At 45.9% G+C, this 25,842-nt stretch overlaps 1 protein-coding gene across 2 annotated transcripts in view; it reads left to right on the top strand.

The window, feature by feature from the left end:
- LOC132586039 (zinc finger protein 271-like) overlaps nt 1–25,475 on the top strand; it is a 29,742-nt gene extending 4,267 nt beyond the window's left edge. For both annotated transcript variants that reach the window (XM_060257961.1, XM_060257962.1), the window contains 6 exons: nt 543–678; nt 6,889–7,029; nt 9,643–9,914; nt 11,671–11,738; nt 20,766–20,947; nt 23,535–25,475. In XM_060257961.1, the coding sequence (XP_060113944.1) occupies nt 543–678; nt 6,889–7,029; nt 9,643–9,914; nt 11,671–11,738; nt 20,766–20,947; nt 23,535–25,447 (2,712 nt within the window). In that variant the 3' untranslated portion in view covers nt 25,448–25,475. The remainder of the gene's footprint in view (nt 1–542; nt 679–6,888; nt 7,030–9,642; nt 9,915–11,670; nt 11,739–20,765; nt 20,948–23,534) is intronic.
- Nucleotides 25,476–25,842: the final 367 nt, after the last annotated feature.

Genomic DNA, 25,842 nt, shown 5'->3' with positions numbered 1-25,842 from the left:
GTTAACAATTATGCTCATAGTCAGATTGTCATAATTATTCCAACTATACTCTGTACATTATGGCCAAATATTTTTTGATTGTAGAATAGAAATTCTTAGGAAAACTTTAGATAAGGACAGGGTAGTCTTCCTTAACAAGCTAACAGGTAATCTATTTAAAATATTATTGACATTATGAAAATTTTAATTTGTCAATATAAATATTAAAACATCTCCAAGCTATGGAATATAACTGATGCACAAGCCTATTGTTAATAAGCGGGGCATTTTAAAAAGCAGGAATGCACAGAAACGCAGTTCCAGCTGGCTTGGTGTTGGGGTGTGTGGCTTAAAATGCAAATGTTCCTGCTGGGCTTTTTCTACAAAAAAGCCCTGTGCAAAACAATGGTGATGTCAGAGAGTGTGATCTAGTATGCAAATGAGTTCCTGCTGGGCTTTTTCTACAAAAAACCTCTGTTAGTATTTGTTAATTCCTCATCAGAATTCCTGTTTTAGATATGAGTTAAGATGCCAAGATATAACAAAAACAATTTTTGTTACAGAATAAGCAGATAAACATGGAGAAATTCCCTAAAGAAGTTGTCTCCCCAAATCAAGATGATGTCAGGAAAATTCACAAAAATACATGTACAGACATGTCTGTTCATACCACGGACATTGCTACAGAAACCAAAGCTGGTAAATGCTGACTACCAAGTCATTCAGTGTTTGTTTTTATAGAACCTCTGTGGCGGAACCGGCCCGATTCTGCCTTCAGACCCGGTCCCGTCAGCTCCCTATTGAGTCGCCAACTCCTGGAGGGAGCTACTTCTCCTCCTGCCCCTTGGGCTCGCTGCCACCACCTGCTCAGTCCCGGGGTTCAGATTGAGAGGAACAGGACTCCCAATCCCCCTCTCCTGCTGTGAGGCTAGGCCTCAAGGTCCTCTGCCACCCTGCACTTGGGTTTCACAGAGACCTCAGCGCTTCTTTGGGGCACCCCTGGAGGATTGGCACCTTACCCAACTGCATGCCTTCCCCCTTCCCCGGGGCCCCCTTTATAAAACAGCGTGGTCTAAAGCGGTCTGGGGATCTATGTGGTACAGAGATTGACTGCCAGTATTTAAAACAGAAAAAACATTTATTTAAACAGTAAAAATGATAGGAAAAGAAAAACAAAACAAAAGCAGTTGCATCTACAAAATTAGCACAGCACAGCCCAGCACAGCACAGCAAACAGCATAACAAAGAAAAGTTGATTATAAACGCATCCGGTTGGCCCTGATCTAAACATACTCTGCCCTTCTTGATGACTTACTTTGTCTTACTGCCTGGAGGCCTCATTTTCCTGAGCAGGCCTCCCCCACAGGCCGGAGCTCATAGGCAAGCAGCCTCCCTTCCGGAGCGCCTGCTGCCAACTGAGAAACTCTTCCTGCCTAGCACATGGCAAGAACAACAGCACTTCCTGCTTCTCTAGGAGACTTTCCCCCTAGCGTTGTTGGTTTGGCTCTGGAAGGGAGGGGGGGAGTGAGGGGAAGGCTACAAAGCCTGCTGAATGGATTTACTGATCCCTGCCTTTTTGGATGAAGCACCAACACTCTCAGATGGCGTTTCTCCACACGTCCCCCTCCTTAAATTCTGAGCCGAAGGGGTTGCCTCCTACAGAGGTGACCCCGTAGCAGAATCCAACCAAACAAGGAGAAACCCATTAACCAAAACATTACACAAACATTCAGGTATTTCTCCAATAATACACAAAGTCCAGCACCCTAGGTGCCCATGTCCTTTCTGGACAAAACTTTGCATGGCTGCATGCAGCAGGAATGTCCAGTCTTTAAGATGTACTCCTCCATCTCCCAGGACCACCTCTGGAGTTTGGTGCTCTCCCTCCGTTGCTGCTGTTGCTGGGGTGAGCGGCCCATCAAAGGAGGGAATTCCTGGCCCCACATATGAGGTTGGAAACTGCCCAGTTCCCGCACAGTTGCCTCTTCTTTATCCCTCATTGGTGGAATGTTCCCTCGATCCACTCTGTCCTCCCAGAAAACCACCTCTGGGGCTCCAAACAATTGCTGTCCCAGCTTCTTTGTGTCTCCTTCCTTCCTACCTATATGCAACACCATGGGCCTTGCAGAGAATGGCTGTGGTATATTCACCTGCCCCACTTCAACTGCCTTTCCCATTTTCTCCATAGCCACCACATAAGTAGCATCGTCCAGGTCATCCCCAATCATATGGGGTCCCTCCCATTCCACTTTCCGTTCACCAGTATGAAGTGGCAGGAAATCCATCACCCTATCCCCTGTCTCAGCTTCTGAGAACTCCACTTTCTGGTCCCTTGCCACCTCACACAGTGTTTCCAGCCTAGGGTCACTTTGAACCTCAGACAGGAACATTCCTGGCTCCCCCAGACTTCCTATCATCTGTTCCTTCCAGCCACCCCTAGTCCCACTGTTTCCAGAACACCCAGCCAAAGTTTGATCTGGGTTCTCCGCCCCCTCAGTTGGTTTTTCAATGTCAGCCAACTGAGCTCCTTCCTGCCTGGAAGGTTCCACAGCATCCTGCAGCCCTTGTGGAAATTGGCACCCCTCTTCCCGTTGGGCACACCCTCCTGCAGGGTTTGAGACAGACTGGTCCTCCCCCTCCCTGGTTGGTGGTGAGGTGGCTTCCCTAACGTTGCCTTCCTCCCCCCACCTTCCCCTGAGGGTTTGGCTTGGGTTCTCAGTCCCCTCGGTTGGTTTTTCAGCACTACCAAACTGACCCCCTTCTTGCCTGGAAGGTTCCACAGCTTCCCAGGACTCCTGTCTGCCCTGCTTCAAGACGACCTGTTTTGAGAGCGTCTCGGACGATCCCACTTCCTGATCCACAGCTACTTGGTGAACCGGTTCCAACCTAAGGCCGCTCCGGACCCCCTTCTGGAACCGCTCCCGTCCCCCCAAGCCTTCAGCTATGTGCTCCTCTGAGCCCACATTAGCCTTGCTGCTCTCAGAACCTCCTGTGAAATCTCCACTCTCCACCTCGGTCTCTTCAGCTTGCACATCCTTTACGCTAGACAGGTTCCCTTCCTCGCTAGGAACATCCACAGCCTCCTGCTGCACTTGGGGAAAGCTACACCCCTTCTCCCCTTGAGAACACCCTACTCCAGGGCTGGAGACAGGCTGGTCCTCCCCCTCCTGGGTGACTGCCCTCTCTTCGTCCTCAGTAACCTGGGCTACCTCCCCCTCCCTGGTTGGTGGTGAGGCGGCTTCCTTAAAGTTGCCTTCCTCCTCCCACTTTCCCCTGGGGGTTTGGCTGCGGGGTACAGCCTTGATAGAGTACTGGCCAACCAACAAATCCCGGCCCAATAACACTGGAACTGTCTGTTCCTTCATTACCCCAAATTCAGAATAGGACTTACATTCTTGTGGAGCCAAACCCCTGAACTGCTTTCGGGAGTGGTCTGGCCCCAGTTTAAACCTTTTAAATACAGTGGCCTTATAGGCCGCAAAAGTTATCCCCCCATCTTCCATAGGCATGCTGTAATAGATGGCTGAAAGCTCTCCAGTCAGGTTGCTACAGAGGTAAGACATATAGTCCTCCTCTGCAATCCCCCACTGTTTGGCTGCCCTCTCAAAGTTGGAGAGGTACATGGAGGGGTCTTCTCCCTCCTTGTACACTGCAAAGTCTTTGGGGGTGACTTGGATCTCTTTGCTTAGTTCAGCTTCCAGACGTAGCACCTCAAGCTCATGGCGACGTTGCTCTTCTTGTTCCCGTCTGCGGATCTCTGCTTCTTCCTGTCTGCGGATCGCATCCCTCTCTGCTTGTCGTTCCTCTCTCTCTCTTTCCTCCCGTCTGCGGACTGCATCCCTCTCTGCTTCCTCCCGCCTGCGGTCTTGGTCCGCCTCGATACGCATTCTCTCCAGTTCCATCTGTAGCCGCAAGGTTGCGTCTGACTGGGTGGGGGCCACTTTTGCAGGTGCCCCTGCATGCTCAAGATGCTCCAACAGGAGGACTTGCATATCTACTACAGTCAGGTTGTCACACTCCAGCTCTTGCTTTGCGCACTCTTCCTGGAGCTGTGGCTTTGTCATCTTCAGGATTTCCAGTTTCTTAGCACGCTCCATCCTAACTAGCTAAACTTTCCCTACTCCAGTTGACCCGAAAATAAAACAAAACCGCTGTTGCTTCCTTTGGGTGCTTGCACGCATCAAAAACCAAAAATGCCTGGCCAATCAAGTTCTCTGTTTGTTCTTATCCCACCGCTGCCGCCAAGTGTGACGGAACCGGCCCGATTCGGCCTTCAGACCCGGTCCCGTCAGCTCCCTATTGAGTCGCCAACTCCTGGAGGGAGCTATTTCTCCTCCTGCCCCTTGGGCTCGCTGCCACCACCTGCTCAGTCCCGGGGTTCAGATTGAGAGGAACAGGACTCCCAATCCCCCTCTCCTGCTATGTGGCTAGGCCTCAAGGTCCTCTGCCACCCTGCACTTGGGTTTCACAGAGACCTCAGCGCTTCTTTGGGGCACCCCTGGAGGATTGGCACCTTACCCAACTGCATGCCTTCCCCCTTCCCCGGGGCCCCCTTTATAAAACAGCGTGGTCTAAAGCGGTCTGGGGATCTATGTGGTACAGAGATTGACTGCCAGTATTTAAAACAGAAAAAACATTTATTTAAACAGTAAAAATGATAGGAAAAGAAAAACAAAACAAAAGCAGTTGCATCTACAAAATTAGCACAGCACAGCCCAGCACAGCACAGCACAGCAAACAGCATAACAAAGAAAAGTTGATTATAAACGCATCCGGTTGGCCCTGATCTAAACATACTCTGCCCTTCTTGATGACTTACTTTGTCTTACTGCCTGGAGGCCTCATTTTCCTGAGCAGGCCTCCCCCACAGGCCGGAGCTCATAGGCAAGCAGCCTCCCTTCCGGAGCGCCTGCTGCCAACTGAGAAACTCTTCCTGCCTAGCACATGGCAAGAACAACAGCACTTCCTGCTTCTCTAGGAGACTTTCCCCCTAGCGTTGTTGGTTTGGCTCTGGAAGGGAGGGGGGGAGTGAGGGGAAGGCTACAAAGCCTGCTGAATGGATTTACTGATCCCTGCCTTTTTGGATGAAGCACCAACACTCTCAGATGGCGTTTCTCCACAACCTCAAAATAATTCAGCTATTAAGTCTATAATATGAAGGGGGAAATCTCTTTAAAACGTTAGTGGCTTTTACAATTGGTATTGAAATAATTCATACTGAAATTTAAACAGCATTCCCCAACACTAGGGCTTAAAATCTTTCTGCTCAAATGGTACTCTATGCAAAGCAAAATGCATTCATTCATTATATTTTTATTTTGCCCTCTGGAAGCTGAGTTGGCATATCTTTTTTAAAGCAGCATTTTTTATCCCACCCTTTCTTTAAGGAAGTGACCCTGTGGTGCAGAGTGGTAAAGCAGCAGTACTGCAGTACTGTGATCTGAACTCTCTGCTCACGACCTGAGTTCGATTCTGGTGGAAGCTGGATTCAGGTAGCTGGCCCGAGGTTGACTCAGCCTTCCATCCTTCCGAGGTCGGTAAAATGAGTCCCCAGCTTGCTGGGGGGGACGTGTAAAAGACTGGGGAAGGCAATAGCAATCCACCCTGTAAAAAGTCTGCTGTGAAAACTTTGTGAAAGCAACGTCACCCCAGAGTCGGAAACGACTGGTGCTTGCACAGGGGACCTTTCTTTTTCTTCTTTAAGGAGCTCAAAGTAGCCTGTATGGATTTCCTATCCTTTGTTTTATCCTCAGAACTCTGTGAGATAAGCTAGGCTTCCCTCTTGACACTGGCACTATGGAAGCTAGGCAATTCCTTCGTTTTCAATGTCATGTTTGGCACTGTAATGTCCTGCCATTATTATTACTACTTTTCTTTCTGAAACTCTTTATGTTAATTCAGTCACCATACCATATCTTTTCCATGGTATATACTTCTGGGTGAGACCTGAGGTAGGATATATTACTTTATCAGAAGATTGTTACCCTACTTTAAGAGATTTAGGAAACAATAATAACAACTCTTCATTGTGTTTGATAACATTTGGGAATTGTTTACATAAATCCATCTACATCGTAAGGATCGAGAAAGACTGCACGTTTTTTTTTCTTTTTTGGTCAAACAAAAAACAATCTAGGGCTGCCTTTTTGGTGGCTTCACATAATTTGTCCAGCAGATTCAACGGTTGTACTATATTTTCCATGACAGACAGTCCAAATGTGGATAATTTATCCACATTTTTAAATACCCTCATACACAGGTCTAGGATTTCCCACATAAGAGTATTCTGGAATGTAAAGATACATGTTCAGTTGTCCATATTTTTCATATTTATACAGAATGCACTAGCATAGCACTGGCAGCAATTATGCTAGCTGTTAAAAGTGCTGAACTTTCCTAAAATTTAGAAACAGAAGTATCTATAATCCTTGATGGAGGTAAATCTGGGAATCCATGATGCACTAGTTTTTATTAAGCTTGATAGTTCACTGTACACTTCCATTGTTTCTTATTAGCCCTCTCAGTTGTTTGCACATGTTTTTTTCCCTTGTTGCTGGTCAAGGAAAAAGCATAATGATTCAGGTATTCTGTGCAGTTGTTAACAGTTTATGTCACTAATCATCCGTTCATATCCTATTTCTTTTGTTTCCCATCCTATCCAGTTTGATAATTTCATTATTTTACTAATGTTTGATATTTTACAGAATTTATTGGAGAATCTGAAATGTTATTAAAGATTTAAAGTAGGTAGTACCATTATGAAGTATAATATAATATGGTCTTCTCGGTTGGCTTTCTACAGCCATCTTACAGCAAAAATAGTTTTGTTCTTAGTCTTGCATGTATTCCATGTGTTTTCCTTGAGTTCATGCATTACAAAAACTAAGTTGTATACATACTCATCTTCAGCTTTACCAAAGAAATTTTTTTCTGAGGAAAAAGAGTCTGAGAAAAAAGAGCAGAACAAACCAGGTAGTAAATACAGTTTACGGAAAAGAGAGAAAAAAACATATATGGAAATAAATGAACCAAAAGATGATGATTTCTTGTGTAAGTGATAAAATCTTTTAAATAAGAATTTTCTAGTTTCAAGTCCTATGTTTGCTTGGAAAAAAATGTTTATAATTAATGTTTATTTGGGGAAGAGCCATGCTCAGTGGTAGAGCATCTGCTTTCCACAGAGAAAATTCTAGGACCATACCCTGACATTTTCATTCAAAGGTTCAGGTAACATTTTTAGTTCAAAGGATCAAAGACCCTGGAGAGCCACTGCCAGTCAAAGTAGACAATGATTAAACAATGGTCTGTCTTAATATAAGGCAGCTCCAAGAGTCCATGTTATAATACACTGTGGTTTGTTTTTCAGATTTTCACATTATTCATGTAACTCTACAGCTTATAATACAGGAGGGCCTGGTGTGACTTTGTCCATGGGGTCGCAAAGAGTTGGACTTGACTGTGGGACTAAACAACAAAAAATAGGCCTTATATTTACATTTTAAACTATTTAAAATATTTTAACAAATATGCCCATATCTTGAGTTGTAGTGACTGTAGGATTGGGAAGAGATGGATATTCTCAGATTGCTTAACCCCAATCTCTTTAAATTCAACCATACACATTGGTCCTGGGCTGTAACCAGTGTTCTCTCTAAGAAGAGTTAGTGTGAGCTAGCCTCCAGCTCACATCACACATTTTTGTCTTAGCTCAGGAAGGATGACCCCAGATGGAACTAATATATTCAGTGGACAAATCGCTTCCTCACAACTTTAATGCCAATAGTTCACAATTTTTTTGCTCAGAAGCAGGGCTTTTTAATAGAAAAAGCCCATCAGGAACTTATATGCATATTAAGCCATACACCCCAATGCCAAGCCATCCAGAACTCTGTTCCTGTGTGCTCCTGCTCAAAAAAAGCCCTGTTCACAAGACTCCACAGCTTAGAGGGAGTATTGGCTGTAACAATTCATTGTGGCATGGGATGCAGCTACCTGGTTTTAATGGTTCTTTTGAAATAAGTTTCAAATAAGCTGCATTAAAATTTCTTTAAGAATTCACATGTACCACATGTGGTTTTTTGACATGCCATCTGTGGTTCTTTAGAGCACCATTTCCTAAGCCGCTACCCACCCTTTGTCCCAGGACAGTGGGCAGTACCATTCCCCAGTGGGACTTGTGGTTGATAGATGGTTCCCATACTGAAACAGCTGCTGCTAGATGTACTGGAGGATGTGTAAGTTGATAAGCTTTCCTGAACTGAAGGGTCAGTTCTTTCCAACACTTGACTATCTCAGGGGCCAGGGCAGCAAATTATCACCAAGGGAATGGGAATTGGATCTCTAGTTGTATTTGCATCATTCAGCTACCAATGATGTTTTAGCAGAAACTTCCCAGTCAATTCTGTAGAGATCTTTAGATGATTTCCTTTACCTATAACTCTGAGTGGGGCAATACAAATGCATCTCAAAGCAGTACAAATGACATCTCTTTGCTTTGAAACAAAACAAAGCATCCTGTAGCTGCTACAGAAATTTACGGAGGTAGCTTACAAGATCTAGAGAATTCCCCATGGTGATTTCACTGCCCTGGAATAGTAAATTTCTGGCTTCCTTTGTGCAGTGGATGAGAAAGGAAGATTGGATTTCTTGTGAATTTCTTTGTGGTGGAAAGGAAGTCAGCCCCTCTAAATGGTTTGTTATTGTGGAGTTCTCATTTGCTCACCATTGCCTGCACAGTTCCTTGAAATAATTATTTGGCAAGTTATTGAGATGCTTACTTCAGGGTCTGCTAGGGATGTTCATTTCTGTTATTCACTTTTAGTTTCCACCCCCCCCCCCTGTGCCCTGATCTCTGATCACATGATTGTCTTTAGGAACAAGTTGATAGTCCACAGGTCCACAGCTTCCAAAAAGTTGAAGTCTCTCCATCTGGGAGTATGGTTCAATTGTGGCCTCAGTATCAGAGGGCTGTAAGCTGTGTTCCCTCTAAGCTGCAGAGTCTTATGAGCAAAAATTTGAATTTGTGAGCTACTGGCATTAAAGTTGTGAGCTACTGCATAAATTAGTGTGCTCTGGGATCATCCTTCCTGAGCTAAGACAAAAATGTGTGAACTGGAAGCTAACAATCTGTGAGCTAGCTCACGCTAACTCAGCTTAGAGGGAACACTGGCTGTAAGTGTCACCTTTTGACACAGAAGCCTCAGAAGTTCACCTATTCCTTACAACCTTGCGATCACTAAGATGACAGAATAGAAGTTCATGGCAACCTTCTATAGAAGGTTGTAGTGTAGTATTCTGATAGATCGCTTGTTTTATATGTTTTATTATTTTATTGTTTTAACTGCTGTAACTTGATGTATTTTAAATCTAAAATTTATGTTAGATCTTATATGTTGTGAGCCGCCCTGAGCCACTTTGGTGGGAAGGGCGGGATATAAATTGAAATAAACTGAAACTGAAACAGTTTAGTTTTTGATCCATTAACAGTGGATCAATTAACTGGCAGTATCTTTATGAGAAGTAATGCAAATTTCACAGATGGGAGTGATGGATTACTATATACCAGTTTTCATCATAATTACTTTTGGAAATTTATAAATATGGAAATGAAAGGACTTTTTACTGAATAATATCAATACTTAATTCAGTTTTTTAATTTCCTAGATTGTGAATATTGCTCAGTATTTTTTATTGATGAGTGTTCAGTTCATGGTCTTCCAGTTTTCATCAAAGATGCAGCTGCAGAAATAGGACTAGAAAAGAGAGCAGCTCTCACTTTACCCTCAGGTTTGAGAATTGGCCCTTCTGATATCCCCAATGCTGGCCTAGGAGTCTGGAATGAAGGAGAAGTTATCCCTGCAGGAATTCACTTTGGACCATATGAAGGGGAAATAACGGAGGAAGAGGAAGCAGCCAACAGCGGTTATTCTTGGCTGGTATTTTTTTACTCATAGTGCTTCTGTTTTATAACTTTTTTGCTGATCTTCCTTGCAAAAATTCAGATGAGTGCTCAGGATTCATTCTACTGAACATTTAACTGGCCATCTTTTTTTCTGCTTCTAAATTAACTGTGTGGACTCCACCCCTTAATTAGTGACCATGCAAAGCCTATAAAATTCAGAGAAACAATCTTCCTAGTTTTATTTCACTTTGGGGATGGTTGCTGGGTTTTGTAGCACTTCTTGGATCATCACAGGGGCCTCCAACCTTTTTCAGTAAGTGGGCAGCTTCAAAATTCTGAAAGGGGATAGTGGGTACAACCACAAAATAGCTGCTTCAGGAGGCAGAGCCAACTACAAAATATTAGGGAGTGAGATCATACATAACTCTAATAGTTGAGGCAGAAGCTTTGTTTAATAGGATGCCCTTTAAAATACATATTATTTAAAATGTTGTGTTGCATAAAAAGAGCTTACTTTCAGTCACATAGTAAGGATCCCTATGCTGTGGTGGCAGCTGCTGCTGAAGCAACTCTTTAAAAATCTGCACAGCCAATCAGAAGCCCTGCTGGGCAAAAGCCACTCCTCTATAAAAATACTTGGCAGGTAAAAGGAAAGTTTTCAGTGGGCACCACATTGTGGACCCCTGGATCTGTTGGATTAATGCAATTTCATTCTTGTATCCTAATGTAATGGCTTTGCTCTTCCTGTTTCATCTTGCAAAAACCGTAATTTTGAGGCAAAGTTATAACTGAGCATTCACTTCTGCAGTAAACTAGGGCTGTATAACCCTGTCCAATAGAAAGCTGTACCTTGGGGACTACTCTGTTGTTGTATTCACGCAGCTTTATTTTGTAGTAGTGTTTTGCTGTGTTTATATGATTTTTGTCTGATAGCTGCTTTCTTTTTGCTGTGTTAATTGCTTAATTTTTTCTGTATCTAATGCTCTGAAAAGCTCATGCTGCAATTTATTAATCTTTTTAAATTGTCACAAGACACCTTGGTCATTCTACTTTTTCTTGCATGTCCAGATGAGAAAATACTGTATTCACTCAAAAGGAGTGAATGTAAGACAACCCCCCTAAAATATTTTATACACACACACAAACAAATTATTGGACATAATTATAACTTGTATGCAAATATAAGACAACCCCCTTATTTTTGGATGGCATACTTGGGAAAATGTCTTGCATTTGAGTACATGCTCTATTGCTGTAGGTAATCTATGTTTCTTATAGTACTGAATTCTGAAAACAGCATTTCTAATTTCACCTGCCGTTTAGTCCCCTTGCTCACTTCTTGGTTGTTGCTACATCCACACTTCCTTGGATGCTGTGCTATTGTTACTCTGTACTATAGCAGTAATTCACAACTGGTTATCCTATTTGAACAGGCTAGTTTAGGTGCAGCTAATTACTGTATTGCAATGATAGCACAATACCCAGCAATGTGTGGATGCTGCCCAGTATCTAGTTTACTTTTTTCTGGGACCATTAATATGAATATTAATAACTATACTCTAAAAATTCTCTCGTGTGGTTAGTTTCTATGAACAAGAAACTAGCGTGCTACTTTTCATGGAAAACAAACTCTAATCAATGTTTTTATGAAGCTAGACAAAGTAATAGTGGATATCTCCTGAAACCAGAAACTAGCATGGGGTTTGTTGCTGCATTTGTATTGTATGCACTCTGGGAATAATGTAGCTAGAATACTGATAAGTAAGTCTTATATCTGCTTTTAATTACAGATTACTAAGGGGCAAAACTGCTATGTTTATGTTGATGGAAAGGATGAAACTATCTCCAATTGGATGAGGTAAAGATGCTGGTCAACTTAAATAAGGAAAAGACTGCTGAATCAAGTGAGAAGGCCTATAGCAGAAAACTATAATATTTTAAACTAATATAATCCTATTACAATTCTAAGCACATTAATTTATGCGTCTCATTGACTAATTGTCCTTTCCAAGGTATCCATGCTTATGATTGCAGCCAGACAGATTATACAACTTTAAATCAAAATAGTAAACCATCTAACAATTTAAAACAATTCATTTGGCAAACTCAGAAGTCTTCACAACACATTGTGAATCCTGGGTGGTTCTAATAATGTATTCATCAGAAAAAAAGATTTCTTTTTTTAAAAGAAGGACAGGATGCTTAAAGGTTATAGTACCGATGACATGAAAACTGAACTCTATGTGTATTTGTGAAGAAAAGTCATTAATAGCCTGTATGAGGGACAGAACTGTGTGTTTTTGTCAGTACATCCATAAGAATACTATATTACAGTATAAATTCAAGCTGCTATTTGAAAACTTTTGCTTAGTCCCTTTTGGGGAGATGTACACTTATGAGGGAAGATGGGCTGTTCCCTAACGGAAGCTGTGAGTCTTTACAGTACTGGAACTAAAGATCATACTGGAGGTCAATAAAAGTGAAGGCCAAGCTAACATCCGTCTTGTATGTTAGCGCTAATAGCGATTTCTGAAAGATGCAATTATGTTGACAGTTAGTAGGTGCTTGGCTGGGCCAAAATTAGTTCTCACGTTATTGAGAAGTTGGAGAAATCAATTAGAGATATTTTATATTGTTTTTGCTGTACCATGGCTTCCTTTTACAGTCAAATGGTGTTTTGGGGACCATTCATATAATGTCATCCTCTGTGTGTCCTGTTTCTTTGTTTCCCATTTTGCTGTGGTGGTATGCTATTCTTAGAAAGACAATGGTCAAAGCACCTGTGGATGCCATTGGATGCTGTGTAGATGGGCAGATATGCATTTATATAGCTCCTGCCAACCATTCTCTCCTTCCTGACAAAGGGCTTCTTAGAAACAGATAATTTCTAGAACATTATAACCTGATTAGTTGTAACAATGTACTGGTTCCCAGTTTTAATTTTTTAAATGGTAGTAAATCTCTAGATGTTTTTGTTTTGTGAATTCTATGATGAAAGGTATCAGATACACACCCATTTCTTATAATTATGCAATGAAAAGGGATTCTCTTCTCCTTTTGCATAATTTATTATGCAATGAAAAGGGGTAATTTTCATTTGATATGAAAGCTGGAAACTAGTACATTATTGCAATATATCATCATAATGTTCTAACACTATAGCAATCAAGCTATTTCTTTTTTTTAAAATCCCTCCGATGGTGGAGCAGCAGTCATTACAGGGCTGAGACCTAGAAAATGTGGGAAACTCGTTCACTACCTCTCTCTCTGCAACTTAGTCGTGGTGATCCATGCAATGATCATCTCCAGGTTGGACTACTGCAACTCACTCTATACAGATCTACCCTTGACTCTACTCTAGAAACTTCAGCTGGTTCAAAATGTGGTAGTGTGCCTGCTAACTGGGACATCTCTGCGGACGCCCATGCAGCCAGTACATTGCCATTGCCATTGATTGCTAGTTGAATACTGAATCAGGTTCAAGGATCTTAAACACAAGCTTTCATCTTCCCCTGCACTTTTTTATTAGGCTGGATGAAAGAAAGGGGTTAAGGCCTCTTGAACAGAGTGGAGGCGAGCAATGGGGGACTGATTGGTGGGGCCAGAAAGGTTACACAGAGGGTTAATTGGTGGGGTCTGGGCTCCCCAGGGCCCTACCATAATTACAGGCCTGGTGGTCCCTGGCTCCAAAGACATCTGCTTAGCCTAAACCAGAGCCAGGGCTTTTTCAGCTCTGGTCCTGGCCTGGTGGAACTCTCTACCATTTGCATAAGAGAATAGGGCTGCCAAGCCCCAAGTCTGGGCGGGGATTCTGGGTGACGACATCACATCACACATGAGCGCGAAAGTCCCCCGCTGGGGGCTTGAAGAGGACTTGGCAACCCTATAAGAGAGCCAGTTTGGTGTAGTGGTTAAGTGCATGGACTCTTATCTGGTAGAACGGGGTTTGATTCCTCACTCCTCCACTTGCAGCTGCTGGAATGGCCTTGGGTCAGCCATAGCTCTCATAGGAGAGCTTCTGGGAGAGCTCTCTCAGTCCTACCTACCTCACAGGGTGTCTGTTGTGGGGGTGAGGTAAAGGAGATTGTGACCGCTCTGAGACTCTGAGAGATTCAGAGTATAGGGCAGGATTTAAATCCAGTATCTTCTAAAAAATAGGTTCTACCAAGTGTGATCAGGGCTCTGTGGGACTTATTACAGTTCTCCAGGACCTGTAAAATGGAGTTCTTCCACCAGGCCTCCGGTTGAGGCAACAGGTACCTCAGCCTCTCCTACTTCAATCCATCCTCTGCGTTCCATCTTTCTGATTCTTAGGTGATCTTACCATCATCTAATTCCTAAACACCTGTTCTATCAGGCATATACACAATGGCTCCTGGGAACTTTGTGAATTTGTTCTGCTATCTTGTGGTTAAATTATGGGGTTTTAATTGGATTATTGTTTTTATTATTTTAAATGTTTTACTCAGAGCTTTTTTAGTAGAAAAATCCCAGCAGGAACTCATTTTCATATTAGGCCACGCTCCCTGACACCAAGCCAGCCGGAATTGCATTCCTGTGCGTTCCTGTCCAAAAAAGCCCTGGTTTTACTGCTGATTTCATTGTGAGCTGCCCTGAGCCTGCTAGCAGGGAAGGGTGAGATATAAGTATAATAAATAAATAAATGAATCATTAAAATTCTCATGTGGTGTGGATGCTCTATTGCCATTACAAATATAATTCTATCCCCCCAGCATATAGCTTGTAAGAAAATGTTCTAATACAGGGATGGCCAAACTTGCTTAACATAAGAGCCACATAGAATAAACATCAGGTATTTGAGAACCACAAGACGTGAATGTCAGATGCTTGAAAGATGCAAAACAGGGAGGGAGGAAAGCAAATAGACAGGACTGGATCTACATGTTTTTTGAGGGGGGGGCAAAATTAAAAAATGGCACACCATATATGGGCCATTCTATCTTATGGTCCCATAGAATACAATGGACTCCATACCCAATTCGGCGCCCCCCCCCGTTGGTGCCCGGGGCAAGCACCCCCCTCTGCCCCTCCTTGATCTGGCCCTGCAAATAGATAGGAAAGGAGAGAGAGATGGAAAAAAACAACTTTAATTTTAAATGCATTCTCCAAGCTGACAGCTGGCTTGGCTTGGAGAAGTGATTTAAAGAGACAAATGCCTTCTCCAAGCCTGTTGATGGGGTGGCGGGGGCTTCAAGAGCCACACAATATGTGTGAAAGTGTGGCTCCTGAGCCACTGGCCACCTCTGTTCTAATGCCTTTTGCTAACAGTGCTGTCAAGTTATATTTGGCTGGGAGATTATAACTTCCTTAACTTGAAGGTAGCTTGAAAATGGGTGTAGTGTATCGGCAGCAACCCGCGCCATGCGCAGAGGCGACTGGGCTGTCCCAGGCGCCTCCAGTGCAGAGCGCGGAGTCCCCCGCCAATCACCAGCTGTGGCGGGAAGTTTAACAGGTCAGGATTGGCCTGACCTGCCCTGTAGGCTGTACCGGGGATTGTATATAAGCGGGGCCCGGCCCACGTGTTCGCTCTCTTGCAACGTGCTCCTAATAAAGAATGTTGCCCTACTCGTGTCTCCTGATCGAGTACGTTACACTGGCGACGAAGGTGGGATTCTAGCCTCACTGGCTACGTAGGAGACCAAGGGCACCACCAGGCCACGACCGCCGCCGCAGCCACCATGGCCACCCAGGGCGGAACCACCGGTCACGTCGAGCCGTTCGACCCCGCGAATCCAGAGGCCTGGGAGTCCTACCTGGAACGGGTCGAATGCTACCTGAGGGCCAACAAAGTCACAGAGGACAGCATGAAGAGGGACGTTCTCCTGAGCGTCTGCGGTGCGGCCACCTTCGAGATCGCCAAGGGTCTCTTGGGCCCCGCCCGCCTCACGGAGAAGTCCTTCACGGAGGTCACAAGACTCCTCACAGGCCATTTCTTGCCTCAGCCATCCCGCGTGGCCCGTCGGTTCCTGTTCCACAAGAGGGACCAGGCCGCGGGAGAGTCGGCCGCCGATTACTTGGCGGCCCTCCGCAGGATCTCCGGGAACTGCAACTTCCCCCAGCTGGAAGAAACCCTGGCCGATCGCTTCACGTGGGGCCTCCGAGATGAAAGGCTCCAGCAGAAGCTCTTCGCCAAGGAAGAGCTCACCCTCCAGAACGCCTTCAACGAAGCCGCGGCGTTCGAGAGGACCTCCCGGACCTTTCCCAAGGCCCGAACAGACGCCGTCCACCACGAAGAGCCGGACCAGAACCGCCCGGAGGAAGGAGAAGCCTACCAGCTGCGCCGCCCGGCTGGGCCAACCAGCGGAGCAGCCCAACGGCCCCGAGCGTCCGAACGGCCTCCAGCAGCGGAGAGAACCCCCGCCACCAAGTGCGCCAGCTGCGGTGACCCCCACGACAGGAGAGACTGCCAGTACCGGACCTGGGACTGCCGGAGTTGCGGGAAGACCGGCCACATTGCACGGGCTTGCCGAGCCAAGGCTAACCGCCGGAGGCCGACCGCACATCACGAGTCGGCGGAGCTCTACACCGCAGACTCCACAACCCCGCAGGTACTGAACTTGCCCCTCAACACCCCCGGCAAAATTAAACTGGCGGTCCTCATAGAAGGGAACCCCTGCCAAATGGAGGTGGACTCAGGGTCCTCCCTTTCCATCATAGCCGAGGAAACCCTGAGGAAACTGTGCCCCTGCCAGCGGCTTCAGCTAAGGCCGGCGGACTTAACACTCTGGGACTTCCAGAAGAATCCGGTGCAAATCGCGGGATGGGCCCGGGTGCAAGTCGAGCGGGGGTCCTTCTACGGCCCGCTGGACATCCTGGTGGTAAAGCGCCAGCTTACCACCCTGCTCGGACTGGCGTGGTTCAAACCTTTGGGGATCCGCGTGGAGGGGGTGGGGCAAACCCTAACGCCCAGAGGGTTCGGGGAGATATGCCAAGAGTTCCCGGACGTATTCGGTGGTTCCCTAGGGAGCTGCAAGGGGCCGGCCATCTCCCTACTACTAGACCCCACAGTGAGGCCGATCCGGCTCAAGGCGAGGAGGGTCCCGTTCGCCTTGAAACCAAAAATAGAGGCCGAACTAGACCGCCTCACGGCCCAGGGAGTCCTGGAGCCAGTGGACTACGCCACCTGGGAGACCCCCATCGTAACCCCAATCAAGCCAAACGGGGAGGTGCGGATCTGTGCAGACTATAAATGCACGATAAACAAGGCACTGCAGGATAACCCCTACCCAGTGCCGGTGGTGAGCCACGTCTTGGCTGCCCTCGCAGGGTCTAAAATCTTCGGGAAGCTGGATCTGGCACAGGCCTACCAACAGCTCCTGGTAGACAATAGGATGGCCGAGGCCCAAACGATTGTGACACACAGGGGGGCCTTCCGGGTGAGGAGGCTACAGTTCGGGGTAAGCGTCGCTCCAGGGATCTTCCAGAGTATAATGGACGCTCTCCTTAAAGGGATCCCCGGGGTCCAGCCGTTCTTCGATGACGTTTTAGTCGCCGCCCCGGACCCCGAAGAGTTCGGCAACCGCCTACGAGAGGTGCTCCGCCGGTTCCAGGCAGCGGGGCTCAAGGTTAAAAGGGAGAAATGCTTGCTGGAGGTCCCAGGGGTGGAATTCCTGGGGTTCGCCGTAGATGCAGCAGGAATCCACCCAACGGAAGAAAAGACCCGAGCCATCGTGCAAGCCCCGACCCCCACCTGCAAAGCGGAGCTACAAAGCTTCTTGGGGGTGCTTAACTTCTACCACTCATTCCTCCCCCACAAAGCAGCCCTTGCAGAGCCCCTGCACCGGCTGTTGGACAAAAAAGCCCCTTGGGTTTGGGGCAAACGACAAGCCGCCGCGTTTCAGGCGGTCAAGGACGTCCTGGTGTCCAATGCGGTGCTCCACCATTTTGATGAGGGCCTCCCCCTCATCCTGGCCTGCGATGCGTCGCCTTATGGGGTGGGAGCAGTCCTGGGGCACCAACTCCCGGACGGGAGGGAGGTACCGGTAGCATACTACTCCCGCACACTGACCCCGGCCGAGCGCAATTACGCGCAGATAGACAAGGAGGCTCTGGCAATCGTGGCGGGGGTCCGAAAGTTCCATGAATATCTGTACGGGCGGAGGTTCACTATTGGCATGGATTATAAGCCCCTCCTAGATCTGTTGGCCCCAGACCGACAAACCCCCCAAATTCTATCACAGCGGGTGTTGAGGTGGAACCAATTCCTCAACTCATACACTTACACACTGGTTCACCGAGCCGGCAAAGCTATGGGTCACGCGGACGACCTCAGCCGGCTGCCACTTCCTGAAGTAGGTCCAGACCTCGCCCCCACACACCAGGTCATGCTAATGGAGAGCCTCCCGGAGCAGCCCCTCCACGCAGCGGAGGTTGCCAAGGCCATCCAAAAACACAAGACACTAGCACGGGTACTCGACTGGGTGGTGAGGGGCTGGCCAGAAGGGAACATGGGGGAGGAATTCAAGCCGTATAAGACCAGGAGGGAGGAACTAGCAGCCCACAAAGGGTGCCTATTATGGGGAAGTAGGGTGGTGGTCCTGCCCCCGCTGCAAAGGCGTGTTCTGGAATCCCTACACGAGACCCATCCCGGCATAGTCCGAATGAAGGCGCTAGCCAGGAGCTACGTCTGGTGGCCGGGGATGGACGGGGAGATTGAGAGCTGGGTCCACAGGTGCCAGACATGCCAGGAAATGCGGCCCGAGCCTCCCAGCGCCCCCGCCACACGGTGGGAGTCCACCAGGAAGCCCTGGTCGAGACTCCACATCGACTTCGCGGGGCCATTCCAGGGGCAGATTTTCATGATCATCGTGGACGCCTACACCAAATGGCTAGAGGTCATTCCCGTAGGGTCCACTTCGTCCGCCGCCGCAATCCGTGCGCTGCGCAGGGTCTTATGCACACACGGTATCCCGGACACCATAGTCTCAGATAACGGGACCGCGTTCACTTCGGTGGACTTCCAGGCATTCCTCCACCGATATCTGATTAGGCACATAAGGTCTGCCCCCTTCCACCCGGCCACAAACGGCCAGGCAGAGTGGATGGTCCGCACAACCAAAGAAGCATTAAGCCGAATCGTGCAGGGCGACTGGGACCACAAGTTAGCAGCGTTCCTTTTCGATAAACGGGTCACCCCCAACCCGGTCACAGGGGTTAGTCCGGCAGAGCTCCTCATGGGGCGCAAGCTCATAACCCGACTGGACAGACTACACCCCGACAGGGCGTCAGACATCCGCGAGAACCCAGAGGTCCGAGACGCGGCCAGGGGTTTCTTTGTGGGAGACCCCGTATACGCCCGGAACTACGCGAGGGGGCCCGAGTGGGTGCCGGGCTGAGTGTTACGCGTAACGGGGTCCTGCCACTACGATATCTCAACAGAGGGGGGCCAAGTACTATGGCGGCACATAGACCAGTTACGCTGCCGCACGCTACCGGAGGAGCCTGCGGACACAGAAGAGGCAAGTTCCGGGGAGGAGCCCACTAGGGGCCAACCAGAGGACGCGGCCCCAACACCGGTTACACCAACGCACGACACGCCGGAACCAACAGAGCCCGAGAGACCCGCGGAACCAGACCTGCAGCAGCCGGCAGCGCCACGGGCCACCGACGCACCAGCAGCGGAAGCCGTGCCGCCTCCACCGGACCTCCCCAGGCGGTCCACCAGGGAGCGCCAACCTCCCGCATATCTCAAGGACTATGTTCATTAACCGGGGGGGAGGGGTGTAGTGTATCGGCAGCAACCCGCGCCATGCGCAGAGGCGACTGGGCTGTCCCAGGCGCCTCCAGTGCAGAGCGCGGAGTCCCCCGCCAATCACCAGCTGTGGCGGGAAGTTTAACAGGTCAGGATTGGCCTGACCTGCCCTGTAGGCTGTACCGGGGATTGTATATAAGCGGGGCCCGGCCCGCGTGTTCGCTCTCTTGCAACGTGCTCCTAATAAAGAATGTTGCCCTACTCGTGTCTCCTGATCGAGTATGTTACAATGGGATTGTTGTATTGTATCTCTGTATACCTCTGGTAAACAAATCATGCAGGTTGAATTAAATAAATCATGCAGATTGGGATTAAATAAATGTTATGTCATGAGCAACCTTTTCAGCTCTCACAGAGCAGTTTTTTCTTAAAGAGCTTTAAGCATCTCTATGATCAAAACTTAAGTTGGTAATGACTTAGTTGGGACCTTCTTTGTGGCGCAGAGTGGTAAAGCTGCGGTATTGTAGTCCTAAACTCTGCTCACGACCTGAGTTTGATCCCAGCGGAAGCTGGGTTCAGGTAGCCTGCTCTAGGTTGACTCAGACTTTCATCCTTCCGAGCTTGGTAAAAGGAGTACCCAGCTTGCTGTGGGGAAAGTGTAGATGACTGGGGAAGACACTGGCAAACCAACCTGTAAAAAAGTCTGCTGTGAAAATGCTGTGAAAGCAATGTCACCCCAGAGTTGGAATCAACTGGTGCTTGCACAGGGGACTACCTCTACCTCTCTCTTGTGGTACTGTCCTGTTTAAGGAATATTGTCTCTAGAACTCTTGAATAATATTTAATCAACTAACTTTCAGTTGGCAAGTTAAGACTTTATTCTTTTATACTACTAGTGACTGACTTTTTTCTGTTAATGTTGCTTGCTGTTTTATGGTATACAATTTTATGTTGGTTCTTACAGTATTTTCTTTAAATGCAAGCTGACTTTGTGCTTATTGCTCAAATATAGGTTATAATATTTTACTTTATATCTGAAGTCTGGAAACATTTTAATTTGAAATATTACAGCAGAATATTACAATAAGAATAATCGAAAGTGCAATCTTCACTGTTTTTTCTGTTGCCACTTTTCCCTGGCTATGAGTCTTGCTCTTAACTTTGCACTTATAGGTATGTTAACTGTGCCAGGAATGAGGAAGAACAAAACCTTGTTGCATTTCAGTATCATGGTAAAATTTTCTACCGAGCATGTAAGATAATATTCCTTCATTCAGAGCTTTTGGTTTGGTATGGAGAAGAATATGGAAAGGAGCTTTGTATCAAGTGGGGATCAAGATGGAAATCACAAAGAGGTATTACATTAATTCTACTTCATTACAGCTAAATGGATATAATGCAGGGTTTTGGGTTGTTGTTTTTTCAAAATGTGCTGATTCCACATTAGGCATTTAGTCTAGAGTTTCTACAATGTGCTTTCTCCTCCTTTAAAAAAAATTGGCAATCCAGATGATACTGTGTTCAGTTTTTGCATACCAGTCTTTTCTATAGTTTTAGAACATGGAATACTTTCAATATGCAGTTGCAAAAAGTGACTGTGTAAATACATTAGTAGTTACATATTCATTAGTAGATGCATATTTTTCTGTTCATTTTATGTAATCTTCAGGTTAACATTGGTACGAGAAATATGCCAGAGCTTGTGGATAAAGAAAGTATTTCTTGTTCTTATGCCCTTTAAAATACTATTTTATATAGTAAAGTTATATGGTTAATTAAGAGAACTAATGTCAAATTTTGGACATAATGGAACTGATATGTATGTTGCAGTATGTGCCCAGTTCATAATTCAGCCCAAACTTAGCTAAACCATAACCTAATCTTCTCAACAGTTGTTGGTGGCACATGCTGAAACTATCGCTTAACAGCTTCTATCATTTCCAAAAATGTGCATGGAACTTCTACTTTCATGGCCTATCTATACACTTGAGTCCTTCCATCTTGTTTGGATTTACCACAGGACTTTGTATCAGACAATGTGTTTCTCACTGAGAACTCTGTTTTTAGCTGTGTGGAGTCTTATTTCAGACTGGAATATGGGAAGATGGGGCTTAAACCCACCTCCATTTCCCTAATCTGGGGGAGCTGCTATTTGTTCCACTGGAGTCTCAATTTTTGACAATTGACAAAGTTTCCACAGTGGGGCATGTTGTAGGCTCCAGCAGCTGTTTCAGGTTGGAAAAATGACACAAGGGGAAGTTTAAGCCCCCTTCCCCTATGGCCCATCTGTATTAGACCCCTACACACCTGGAAACCAAATTGATTGAGGAAAACTTGTAGCACAGTCTGATGGAAAGTCCTTGTGAAAGACCTAACACAAAATGAGAAGTCTACTACTACTTTAGAACTTTCTCAAGTGTGACATCATAGTCCCTTAAAAGTAGCATATTCAGTATTATGCTTTTGTACAGAGGTGTATTGTGCTCAGTATTGCTATAGAGGTGAATAAATTGGTACATTAGAACAGCCAGGGCTTTTTATGCAGAAAAAGCCCAGCAGGAACTCATCTGCATATTAGGCCACACCCCGATGTCACCATTGTTTTACACAGGGCTTTTTGTAGAAAAGCCCAGCAAGAACTCATTTGCATATTAGGCTACACGCCTTGACACCAGGCCAGCCGGAACTGCGTTCCTGTGCGTTCCTGCTCAAACTATGGTAGATTCAAGGCATTTCCAAGGATGACAAATGAATTTCTTTCATAGCAGCTAGCCCTTATTTAGGGGAATAGATATTTTATTCCATATATATACACACACACACACATACACACATACATACATACATACATACATGGGGAGGAAGCTGAGCCACTCTTTTAAGGACTACTTATGCGACCACATGCATTTATATAGCAAAAGGAAAAATACTTCTTTCACCCTTTAAGACTGATGCATAATTTTGTAAAATATGTCAACACATGAATAGCTATGACACTATGCCATTATACTCCTACATTCCTACATTATACTCCTACATTATCTTGGAGAACTATGGGTCCTCCAAGCACAAATAATAACTGTGGAAGAAACAACTGGAAATGTGCTCTCATGATTATTGTAGTTTGACTGTTTCCTTGCAGCAACAGTTCTTCGTGTAAATCTTGTAGTGCTGTGAAGGCAGAGGAATTTGCATTGGTAACAGTAGTGTCTACATGGCAGTTTTCTCCAGATTTCCCTTCTCTTAAAGGCTTTTTTTGCTTTAAAAATAGTAATTGGCAGGTTGCTAATAACAATCTATTGCTGTAATCTACTGGTTCCCAATTGTAATTAAAAAATAAAAAGGAATGAAAACTGGGAACTGGTAGATTGTAACAATAGAACAGATGGTTAAAATCATTACACTGTAGTGACAGTCAGTTATTGATTGATTTTTAAAAAAATGGTGATGAGAAGATCATGCCCATGGTGGCTGAGGCAAGAAAAATGGCACTGAGGTGTCAAGACTTGCAGAATGCACTTTTCCATCTATTTGGCATGCAAACAATGTTGCCTCTAAGCTGCAGAGTCTTGTGAGCAAAAATTCTACTTTGTGAGCTACTGGCATTAAAGTTGTGGGCCACTGGCATTAAAGTTGTGAGCTACTGCATACATTACTGTGCTCTGGGCTCACCCTTCCTGTGCTAAGACAGAAGTGAGCTGGGGGCTAAAAATCTGTGAGCTAGCTCATGCTAACTCAGCTTAGGGAGAACACTGCATGCAAAGGTCCTTCAATCACAGTCTTTCCAAAGCAATCGTACCAAATGAAGTTTAAGAAATATTGTAGGAAAACTGAGGAAAAAACAAAAATTATTTTATTTATTACTATACAGTTTCCCTGTCTTGTGAGACTCAATGTGCATTACAAAAAAAAATGGGGGGGGGGATTTTTGTTTGTAAATAGTGCATTGCCAGAATTCACGCTTGATATTGCTGCAAGATATAACCTGTCATGAGTGCTCCTGTTGTGAAATGGCTTTCACTTCCAAGCACTACCTCAGCCAACATATGAGATGGAAGCATTCTGAGTATGGAATATACAGTAAGGAACCAAAAGATGTTGTGGAAGAGAAGTCTCTATCCAAAATCACAAATGCTTCTTCTTATAGTGTTACATTGCAGCAGCTAATGCCTAGTGGAGTGAACAAAAGTGAAGAAGACAAGCTACTTTTAAAAGATGGGAACATAATGATAGAGAATAGAACTCTAAATGCTTCCCAAAGAAAAAAGCTTCCTTTATACAGTGAAGGTGGGGCAACCTTAAGACAGTTACACTTGGCCAGCCAAATGCACACAGGAGAGAAGCCATATCCATGTAGCTTGTGTGGGAAAAGCTTCAGCTGCTCATCAAAACTGGCCCGTCATAAGCAAACACACACAGGAGAGAAGCCATATCCATGTACCATGTGTGGGAAAAGCTTCAGCTACTCATCAGCCCTGGCCTGTCACAAGCGAACGCACACAGGAGAGAAGCCATATTCATGTAGTGTGTGTGGGAAAAGCTTCAGCTCCTCATCAGCCCTGGCCCATCACAAGCGAACACACACAGGAGAGAAGCCAAATTCATGTAGTGTGTGTGGGAAAAGCTTCAGCTACTCATCAGTCCTGGCCAAGCACAAGCGAACGCACACAGGAGAGAAGCCATATTCATGTAGTGTGTGTGGGAAAAGCTTCAGCTACTCATCAGTCCTGGCCGAGCACAAGCGAACGCACACAGGAGAGAAGCCATATTCATGTAGTGTGTGTGGGAAAAGCTTCAGCTACTCATCAGACCTGGCCAAGCACAAGCGAACGCACACAGGAGAGAAGCCATATTCATGTAGTGTGTGTGGGAAAAGCTTCAGCTACTCATCAGTCCTGGCCGAGCACAAGCGAACGCACACAGGAGAGAAGCCATATTCATGTAGCGTGTGTGGGAAAAGTTTCTCCCAGTCATCAAAACTGGCCTGTCACAAGCGAACACACACAGGAGAGAAGCCATATTCATGTAGTGTGTGTGGGAAAAGCTTCAGCTACTCATCAGTCCTGGCCGAGCACAAGCGAACGCACACAGGAGAGAAGCCATATTCATGTAGTGTGTGTGGGAAAAGCTTCAGCTACTCATCAGACCTGGCCAAGCACAAGCGAACGCACACAGGAGAGAAGCCATATTCATGTAGTGTGTGTGGGAAAAGCTTCAGCTACTCATCAGTCCTGGCCGAGCACAAGCGAACGCACACAGGAGAGAAGCCATATTCATGTAGTGTGTGTGGGAAAAGCTTCAGCTACTCATCAGACCTGGCCAAGCACAAGCGAACGCACACAGGAGAGAAGCCATATTCATGTAGTGTGTGTGGGAAAAGCTTCAGCTACTCATCAGTCCTGGCCGAGCACAAGCGAACGCACACAGGAGAGAAGCCATATTCATGTAGCGTGTGTGGGAAAAGTTTCTCCCAGTCATCAAAACTGGCCTGTCACAAGCGAACACACACAGGAGAGAAGCCATATTCATGTAGTGTGTGTGGGAAAAGCTTCAGCTACTCATCAGTCCTGGCCGAGCACAAGCGAACGCACACAGGAGAGAAGCCATATTCATGTAGCGTGTGTGGGAAAAGTTTCTCCCAGTCATCAAAACTGGCCTGTCACAAGCGAACACACACAGGAGAGAAGCCATATTCATGTAGTGTGTGTGGGAAAAGCTTCAGCTACTCATCAGACCTGGCCAAGCACAAGCGAACGCACACAGGAGAGAAGCCATATTCATGTAGCGTGTGTGGGAAAAGTTTCTCCCAGTCATCAAACCTGGCCCAGCACAAGCGAACACACACAGGAGAGTAGGTGAATTGCTAGATCTTAATGAAGGGCATCCAGTTCCAATGTAGCAACTCTGGTTTTGTGTGCCTGTGTGTGTGTTGTGGGGGTGGTGGTGGAAATAAACAGCTATGCCTTCTTCTTGTCCCAACTGTATGTTAATTATTTTTCCTACTTGATATAGGAAGCAGGACAATGTTAGTACAGTAAGGCTGAGTACTTAAAAAAAAAGTTAAAGCAGGCTTGTATATGAAATGCTGTCAACTTTTCATTTAATGCAAACCAAATAAAGTTTGTAACAAATCATCCCCTGGGGAGAATGCTTACATTCTGTAATATATGAATGTGATAACTTTATTTTACAATGTTTATAACCCATCTTTCTGCCCTCACAAGCGCCATCCAGGAAGATGACAAATTAA

The sequence above is a fragment of the Heteronotia binoei genome, chromosome 17, assembly GCF_032191835.1.
Source record: "Heteronotia binoei isolate CCM8104 ecotype False Entrance Well chromosome 17, APGP_CSIRO_Hbin_v1, whole genome shotgun sequence".
Classification (NCBI taxonomy): Eukaryota; Metazoa; Chordata; class Lepidosauria; order Squamata; family Gekkonidae; genus Heteronotia; species Heteronotia binoei.
The sequence above is the reverse complement of the archived record's forward strand: the minus strand, read 5'-3'. Positions and strand labels throughout refer to the sequence as shown.